At 41.4% G+C, this 9,969-nt stretch overlaps 1 protein-coding gene across 3 annotated transcripts in view; it reads right to left on the bottom strand.

Annotated features, from left to right (window-relative positions):
* Window positions 1-252: 252 nt before the first annotated feature.
* The window catches only part of GPD2 (glycerol-3-phosphate dehydrogenase 2), an 83,792-nt gene continuing 74,075 nt past the window's right edge, over window positions 253-9,969 (bottom strand). For all 3 annotated transcript variants that reach the window (XM_053407306.1, XM_053407297.1, XM_053407315.1), the window contains exons 15-17: window positions 8,831-8,909; window positions 8,622-8,720; window positions 253-4,192 (exon numbers count right to left, since the gene is read on the bottom strand). In XM_053407306.1, the coding sequence (XP_053263281.1) occupies window positions 4,067-4,192; window positions 8,622-8,720; window positions 8,831-8,909 (304 nt within the window). In that variant the 3' untranslated portion in view covers window positions 253-4,066. The remainder of the gene's footprint in view (window positions 4,193-8,621; window positions 8,721-8,830; window positions 8,910-9,969) is intronic.

Raw genomic sequence — 9,969 nt, 5'->3', positions numbered from 1 at the left:
ATGGACATCTACTATTAATACCTCATGACAAGCTTCTTTGGATGTTAACTCCTAATTTGCCCAACCAGACACACAGAGTTAAGGCCAGTAATTTATATTATCCCTTAAAACTGGAGGTTTAAGAAGAATCTGTTTTAAACTTTTAACCACCGGTGGGGTGGGGAGGAGGCGCAAGAGAAGGGAGGGTATAGTTCAAGACTAATCAACTTTATTTCCGTAACTGCCGGTAACATCAAAATGCCAGCGAGTGGACCATTTTAATCAGTTTTATTGATTCATGTGTTCAGTTCTTATTCAGTTAAAAACAAGGCACATTAAATACATCCTCTTATTGCTCTATAAATGCATGCAGCTCATTCTGTATATCAAAAGTAATAAATAATGACAATAAAACACAGAGACAGTTATAAAAATGACAACCCAGCCTCAAACACAGTATTTAACAGTCCAATCCTGAACAATAACCCGTCACAATACATAAAAGTGCCAGATGGAAAAACATGCGGCAAAGTATATATGTATATGTATGCATATAGGTACGTGTGCATACACACACACACACCAAAACACAGGGCTGCTTTGCTGTTCATTGTTTTGGCTTTCTTTTTGGAACACTGTGGCATTATACAGAATTATTATCTGGGAAAAGTAAAAACCCTGCACGTGCTTTCTATTTCCTGCACATGACCATCTTCCAAACTTACAACAACAAAAATCCAGAACATTGTGCCAATCAAGTAATTCTCCACCTATCATTTGACTGAATCAGTCAAGTATGATGTGCATAACTTTTCGCTTCCTGTACAAAGCAGTGGCGCACATGTGACTCTCGCGTCACAAAGCGAAAGACATTCAGAGAGATCCAACCCAAAATGGGGGGACGTGCCTACTATAAAACTACGGAAGAAAGGAAAAGAACCTCCACTACAAGTGCATGCTCATGGTGTGGACGTGTTGGTAACAAATGGTGAGGAGAGTAATGCCTAGGCTAAAGAGCTACGGGAGAAAGGAATGGAACCACACCAAGGAGTCCCACCGACGTCTCTAGGGAAGGGCCATTCATGAACATAGTGGTGCGCATGAAGGTCACCCCATCATAATCAAGGTTCTGGGGAAGTTTTCACAAGTGTTGTGCTGTATGTACAGACCTTGGGGGGAAGCACATGACATCAGATGCAAATCTACATGGTGCTGCCTGCTCCATGCTCCTGTGTTGTTGAAAACAGGAGCTCATGATGCTCCGATAGGGCTAAAGTTATTGGCATAACTAGACATTGCTGGAAATCCTGTGTTGCCTTCTGTTAATGTGCATATAAAGGTTTATATGCATTTTGAAAACACTTTGTGCTGAGGTTTTCATTCTGACAGGTCTAAAGTAACATGGCTTGGATACCCATTGCTCTTCAGTGCTAAAAGCCCTACTGCTAAGCTAATGGTTAGAGAAAGAGAGAGAGAGAACATGATAGCAGATGTTCTTTTGTCTGAAGGTATGAAATTTTAAAATGCTACTTTGATTATATACAAATATTGGCACACACACCCTTTTAGGGGTGCAAATAGAGGAAATACAGTATTTTTCCGTGTAGAAGACTATATTTTTTCCTAAATTTCTGAAGTTTAAAATAAGGTGTCATCTTATACACGGAGAGTGTATAGTGCATTTTCTTAATTTTGAATCCAAAAAAATAAGGGGCGTCTTATACACGGGGGCGTCTTATACTCGGAAAAATACGGTAGTCATTTCCCCACATTCTGCAATATGTGGGAAAGCAAGTTTCCAATTAATGGTTGGTGCTGATTTTTCATGTCCCCCAAACTAGATGCACATACACATATATAAGGGGATGAAAACAGATATGAAAAAACCAGCCCAATGTGTGTTGGTGGTGTGGAGGGGAAGCAGCCGAGAGTACAAAATAACCCTTTGTGCTCAGAGACAGACGTCTCAAATGTCCAAATATACAAAAGGATTTAGTCACATGTTTCAAGTCTATCTGAAATGCTCAGGGTCTAAAAGCAAGACAAATCTGTTTCTTCTCCATTTCCTTCCTGCTACTGCCAACACAGAAAACAGTAAGTCTGAGGGACCTTGATCATAGCAAAAAGAAACGTCTGAATGGAATTTCACCGCAGGCCTCTGAGAACATTGCCCTCAAATATCTTTTACTAGATTGTGGCTCTTCGCCTTCATCTTGAGAATGAAAAAAAAATTATACATGCAAAAATGTGAATGGATCCTTCTAAAAGTTAGTTGCCGGGTTACTTTTAATACACTTGCAGCTATTCCTAGCAGTAAACACCCTCTACACCTTCAAAAAGTGTTTTTGCCAGGGGAGAGGTTTGGGGATGGCATTGCAGGAATATTAAGATAGTTCCATGGTCCATTAGAAGGATCCTGCGGTATATGCCAGTACTGAAAAGCCCTGTGCACAGAAACCCTTCTTACATCTACATGCTATTAAGGGCCAATTCCTACATTTCTTTCCCTGGGATGCCCTCTTTGCATCACTCAGGGGGTGAAACTAACAATAATAAATAATGATAATAAGAGTAATGATGATGAAAACGATCTTGACATGCCGTTAAAATAGTGCAGAACTTTCCCATGTCAATTCTTACAGGAGTATCCCTTAAATAAAAAAACTGGCATGAGGGTAAAAGCCCTTAGAGATATCAAAATAAAGGCCCACCTGATGTCAACTTTTCTCTTTGCTGCATACTATTCCTTTATTTTGCAGACAGCAAAAAGAAAGCTTCCAAGTGACCTGAGTGACATTATCCCACTTAATTGGAAGGCAAAAGATAAATGAAAACCCATGCTTCAAAAGCGTGCCCAAAATCAAACAGGCTACCTTAATAATAATTAAATGAAATCCAGCTCCATGTTTCTCTAGCAAAACATGCTGAGATGCTAGAATAGTTTCGGCTTGTGCTTTGTTTTGTGTATTCTCCATAAACGAACAATAAATTGAGATACTGGCATTAAAAACACGATAGAAACCTCACAAGAAACCCAACTACTGTATATGCACCACAAACTTTACCACTTGCTATAGAAGAAATAACAGGGATGAAACTTCCATCCATAATGTTGCGTTTTCCCATGGTGGCATAATAGGCACCATTTAAATGATGATCATAATAATCTTGTGTTGTGCTTCTAAACTTATGCTTGTCTTAAAGTGATTTCAGAAATTCACCTGTAAATCACAGGTGAAGGACATAATTGAGTACGCCCCACTAGTTTCAATTAGACTTAAATATGTCGAACTCAATATGTCCTCCAACCCGGACACAATTATCATGGCAATTTTCAGGACATACATTTATATTTTGTGCAATATTCAATGGAAAATCCAGATGTGAGAACTCTTATTCTCCCCAACAACAAATCACTCCATTTTTTTAAAACGACATGCATGCTTTAATAGCTTTGCAATACCAGTAATAATAATAATAATAATACAATCATCCCCAAAGTTCTAGGCAACAAGATGAATATTTAGCACAACACACTTCTCCTAAAAGAAAAAAGCAATCCAGAAGTTTAATAAACAAGCCGACGTATAAGACACTAAAGGCATGCTGGCACCTTCCACTTCTGCCAAATCAAAGCAGCAAGATAGGAGAAGAGAGCCAGGGGCCACCTTACTAAGGTAGAAAAGGATTTTTTCTTGTTCCAGTTCAGGTGGCAGAATGAAACTGCACCTGGATCTCCTGCCATGGGCCCCAAGGGCAGCCAAGGTGTAGTGCAGATCCCCCAGGAGTTGCCCAGAAAAAGGCACTGGGGGCAGAGTTCCCTTACTCCAAATGCATGTCCACCACTGATTCTGCAGAAAGCAGAAACATATACCCAGTTAAGGAGCCCAAAAGTCAAAATGGTAGTAGAACTTTAAGGACTGCAATAGTAGACTGTTAAGTAAGCAGACTGCAACAGTGTTTTTTCCGTACGGTTGCTCAATGCCAGAGAGATCAAGCAGAGGAAGCGGGACACATCTGAAAGCACTGGAATGTTTTTCAGCAGCAACATGAGATCCACCATTTTGCAGCCGAGGGTTCCCAAAACTCACAGACCGCCACCACTCCGATCTACTGAAATCCTATCACGCTGGTGGATGTTCTCTTCTGCAGCTTTCATAAGTACAGCTAGACGGCTTCCAGAGACAAATCCTTTCTGAATAGCAGTCATTAGCTAAAACACAAACAAACACCAGGATTGAGAAGACTCATTCATTTAGAAATGTAGATTTTTTTAAAAATAATGTCTTAACACACGAGCAAACGTTAACACATTACAAAACTCTGTGGTGAAGTAGAGCCAGTCTTCACTCTCAAAATCCAGAGTGGAAGACCACTGAGAAGCATCGCTCTTGTGTCACCACCCTCCACACCTCAGAAGATGAGCACAGCATCTTCAATATTACCACTGGTGGGCATGCTCTCTTAATAGTGTTCCAATTCCATCTTGTTGCTATTCCAATGAGAAAGCCAACAGAACAATTGGAAAAGTGCTCTTCCTGCCCTATTTGTTATGCTGGGCTTGCATCGCACAATTATCAACCTGACAGCAAATGCTACAAGCCACACTCTCGTTTTACTTCTCTGACTTTTTTCCTTTAGGGCCAAAGCAGAGATGAATGAACAATGTGCAAGGCATTATTTGGCCAATTTTCCTTTTTCTGAGCAATCAGAAATTCCTCCACGATATTCATCTCTTTCTCTCTGTATGTATATGTGTGTATGTGCACACAGATATCTATATACAGCGATATATATGTATATATAGATATATAGGTATATATAGATATGAATATTTCTGACTTTTATGTTAACTCATTGGACTGCCTAAGCAAGCGCAGTCAAGTATTCATTGGAGCTCTTCTGGCTACTTGAGAAAAGCCATGGTGTTTAAGCAGGTTGAAGCATCTGAAAGACTAGGCTAACACGAATGGATGCAACAGCAACAGTAACATCACCCATGAGCATGGTACTTTCAAAGAACAGAAGGATATGTCCCTGCCCTGGAGATTTTAAAATCTAGGAAACAGGTATCGAAGAAGAAAACAGAAGTAGGCCACTCATCATCCTATTTATTCAAAGAATCATCATGTGTGTCTAATAAATGAAAAGACCTACTCCTCCGGAGGAGCAGAAGTTCTCCTTTTTACCCGCCTGCTTGTGATGACAATACATTATATCCACGTGGGTCAATGCCAACTGAGGAATACATGCAGTGTGAAATCACCTGTCCCAAAGTGTTTGTGTATGAAAAGCACCCCTTACCTACAAAGATAGCACACCAGGGAGGTGGCTAGACAAAAAGCCTTCTGCCTGACGTAGAGGTAATGTCAAACAAGAGATCCCCTACTCTGTATTCTAAACTGGTATAGCCCTGAATTATGAATATTTCCCAAAAATGCAACCAGATCTTGTTTTTTACAGGCTCTGTTCTGGATGGCAGGAGAGAAACTGGTATAGAACAATATGAATTAAACATTGCATTTTATATTTTAAATAGGAATTATTAGTTTTATTGGCTTGTTTGGTATTATTGCCTGGCCCAAGTACTTGGGCTAAGATAGGCTGGAGATTTAAATGAAAAATGCAAATCTGTGTTAAATGGTTTTAAGCACGCACCCCTAAATATCTGAAGTGTGAAAAGCACAATAAAGCTGGTCCCCTAAAAAAAAATCACAAATAACATACGGCAGGATAAGCTATTTCATCTTAACATTATGGCACTGACAAAAAAAAGCCAAATTTTAAACAAATGCAATCATGAAATCAAAGTGCTACCAATACAGAATAAGACTTTCAAAATCTAAAATTAAATCCTCTTAATTTTGGAGCCTGAGAATAAATGAGAAAGGGGAAACTGTAATGTTAGCTGGGAGTGGGGAGTAGATTTTCTTTTAAAAAAAGAACGCCTTAATGTGATTTACATTACAGGCAAATTTTCTATTTTAAACCTCTGTATAAATAAATGTACTCGCATAACTTATTCTACTATGTGTGGAAGGGGGGAGAATATACATATATACACACAAATGTATATAATACGCTAGACTCAACCTGTGAAAATTTCCACATTTAGATTCAACAGTGCTCTTATCTGCAACCCATCTTGAGAGAGACAATTACCATTTTCCTTTGCCTTGATCTTGTTTGTTTAACTTGACACAGTGAAGAAAGGGCTGACATTGACCAAAATCCCCAGCATTAATTTATCTCATGTTCTGCATTCATCATTGCCACTGCGCAGGAAGGACCTGGCAGTCATTTGAAAAACCTGACCAAGGAAGGCTCTACAAAAACAAACCTGGCTGGCAATGGAAAACAAATAAGCTGCTGCTTGTATGAAAGGAGTCAAATGGATGCCTAGACGCATTTCAGAAGCCTCTTTAGAGCTTGTGTATTTTGCAGCATTGGAATTAAAGACACGTGTGTTCCTACGTTCCACCTTCTGCACCCACAAAACCACAGACCAATTTTCTCCCCTCTGGTTTTATAGGATAAGGGAGCAATTCACAGGCCAATTGATATGCAAGTGGCGGAGTTCAAACATCAAGGCAAACACACAACTTGAGGCTCGTGTTAGCCAATTTCTCCTCCACCTCCTGTGTGCTGATACTCTCCTCCACTTCCTGATTCGTGGCAACGACGTCTAGAACTGCCACGATGTCTAGAACTCAGCAAAACTCCGCTAACTATGCTTGCTAGCAAGAATGAGAAGAGGCTTCAAAAACTGGGGTTCCAATTCTGCTTGCAGGCAGGCTAGGGATACTCCTAACTACAACAGGGGAGAGAATCGGCCGTGCGAAGCAAGGAGGGGGCCATGCACACAAGCTTCTCCCTTCACACATCAAACCCCAAGGGCGGGTCTGGCTAAGGGAAAGGCTATACCGTGTGCTAAAGGACTCATCAAGCAAAGAAACATGCAGCAAGATGAACGCTGGTTGAGAGATCGCAGTGATTTACTTGTTGTCTGGAGCAATACCCTACCCCCACCCCATCTCAAGCTGCCTCTCATACCTTGCTGTGAGTCTGGGTGGGTGGGTGCCCCCCTAAAATAAATACATTGGGGGGGGGAGAGAGAATTGAAAGATGGAGTGCACAAATTTTAACAATGCAGGTGTGCTTGGAAACTGAATGTGGCATGTATGTGATCCTGGAGTAATCCATGTGTCAAGCAGATGTCGAATTAATTACAGCCCAATAGCACAAATTTAGTATTTTTATCATAGGAAGGGGAGTGTATTGTTTTGCTTCTCCCCTCTTTTTGAATTTCAGTTTTTAAATAGGTTTAATAATGAGATGGGGAGCGAATATGCAAGATATTCCATCCCTATCATATAGCTGGAACAAAAAAAGAATGCTTTTTTTAAAAAAAGGAAAATGCGTCTGTCCAACCATTGGCAACTATGTAGCAAACATCCTTCCAACCTGCATTTAAATGGTTTACAAAATCACAGATACAGCTAGCCTCTGAAAAGAGCAAAAAAATTCTGAATTTATATTCAGCATTGGACCACTAAGAAGGAATCATGTCCTGGGCCACTGGCCCTTATGCTGGACAATGTGAGCAACACTGTGCTGATTCACCACTAGACTAAGTGGCATCTAACATGTTGCCCATGCGCAAAATAAATAAATATCCTGTAAATTCATTAATTTAAATAATCAGGAGAAATATTAAATCAATATTTAATCAGTCTCCATTCAAGTCAGTGTTATGAGCATGGAAAGGACAAACTCTGAGCATGAAAATTTGCCTGCTTAAATTTAAGCCAAGTCTACTAGAATTGGTTAAGTGGGAAAGTAGGCTGGAGATCAATTTTTTAAAAGGGAGAAACTGCAGGGGTGAGTAGGAAGAAACCTAAGGAGTCAACACAACTAAGTTTGAAACAAAGGATTTAATGTTTTGCCCAACCGAGGAACAGCATTCCCATTACCAATTTGCTGACAAAAATCTAAGATGAAAAGGTAAATATTCAATGCTTTTCAGAGACCTTGACTTCAAGGCCTACCTGCCTGCACTATGTGACAGCCAGATCATAGGCTAAAATTGCATTCTGGGTGTCTTCCACCTCCCTGCCCTGTTTCTCTGTCACTCTCCATGGTAATCAAGCAGTGGCAGCAGTGGATTACGAGGCCAGCCTCAGAGGATGAGAGCAGCTAGTACAGTCGTACCTTGGATCCCAAACGCCTTGGTACTCGTCCGTTTTGGCTCCCGGACTCCACAACCCCGGAAGTGAGTGTTCCAACAGGGCTTCTGCAGCTTCTGATTGGCTGCAGGAGCTTCCTGCAGCCAATCGGAAGCCGCGCCTTGGTTTCCAAACGTTTTGGAAGCCAAATGGACTTCTGGAATGGATTCCATTTGACTTCCGAGGTGCCACTGTGGTGGTGCCAAGTGGCCTGGGGATCTTGATCTCAGGGACAGGGCCCACAAGGATGGCAGACAAAGAAGCCAGCAGAGCTGAGGGGCTGCTACAGCCTGTTTTGGCTACCTCCTCCCTCTAGCTTGCTTGGGCTGCCTGCCCACCCCTTCTTGTCATGCTATACTTTGCATATAAAATATATGCATAATAACAATCACACATATTTAAAAGGAACCAACTTACCTGCAAAAACTCATTGAGTTCAACCTGCCCATTCTTGTTCAGATCTACTTCATTCAAAATCTCGTGGAGTGCTCTTTCATTAATTTGAAGGTTGATGCTCTATAAAAGTTTATGAAAGAAAAAAAACCCACAATCCTGGATTAACAAAACACTATTAATAGCACGTCGGGCAATTTTGATAGTATTTTTTAAGGTAAGTAAAATGTTACCTCCAACACACGCTGCACATCCACTATGGTAATAAAGCCTTTGCCATCTTTATCAAACATGTGGAATCTCTTTTTATATCTGCAAAAGTGGATAATTCAGGAAACAGCTATATAATGCCAAACAGCAAAAGCAGTTTTATAAAGAAGCCCAACCTAAATCTATGGGATGTTCTCCTCCTTCCTTGCAAAATCTCCACCATCAGACAGTGCCACGGTTATTGTCACCAACACTATTCATCTTTCCTCATTTTAATGCCATAACATACCACCTTCTACCATACCAAGTACCGCCAGGATTCAGTCAGCTTGGGGAAGGAGGTGCAGCTCAATAGTAGAGCACATACTTTTGCACACAAACACACAGATTTGGTCCCTGGGATCTCCAGTTGAATAAACTTGGTAGCAGAAGTGGGGAAAATGTCTGCCTAAAGCAGGGATCAGAAACATATGTGGCTCGCCAGATGTCGATAGACTACAAGTCCTATCATCTGTGACTGCTGGCTGGGGCTGGTGGGAAGTGGGAACCCAACAATATCTGGAGGGCCATAGAGGTTCCTCATCCCTGGCCTAAAAGCGCGGGAGAGCCACTACAAGTCAGCGCAGAGAGAGAGTGTAAATGGACCAGACGGATTAATCATCTGAATACACAAGGCAGTGTCATACACAGACCCAACAGGTGTTGAGCCAAGACAGAGATATAATTATGCCCGATGCTCTTAGCCAATCAGGGAATGTCAAACAGTCAGTCAAGGCAACCTAATGGCATCTGTCTGTCTCGAGAGACAACGGAGTACTCTGGGGGTGAGATCAAGCTGAAGTGACCTCCCCTAGGCGCAAGTCTTGGCAGTGTATTTGGAGGTCCTGGGCTGCCCAGATGACAAGACCTCCCTCTCAGCCTCGCTGATGTGATCCAAAGGAAAGCAGAGCAATATGTTTGGCACCAGGAGTTGCCAGGAGGAGGTGCATATGATGCCATCCAACCATCTTAGGGACTCTACTCCTGATTTATGTAGGGCTTACTCTTTAGTCTTCCTTCTCCCAAAGATATCCCACAAGGCAGTGGTGGTTTAGGATCAGTTTTCCTTCTCCTAGATGGGAAACCTCCCTAAGTTGCCAAGCCCCATCTGCCCACCGTTTCC

The sequence above is a fragment of the Podarcis raffonei genome, chromosome 1 (assembly GCF_027172205.1).
Source record: "Podarcis raffonei isolate rPodRaf1 chromosome 1, rPodRaf1.pri, whole genome shotgun sequence".
NCBI classification, from domain to species: domain Eukaryota; kingdom Metazoa; phylum Chordata; class Lepidosauria; order Squamata; family Lacertidae; genus Podarcis; species Podarcis raffonei.
The sequence above is the reverse complement of the archived record's forward strand: the minus strand, read 5'-3'. Positions and strand labels throughout refer to the sequence as shown.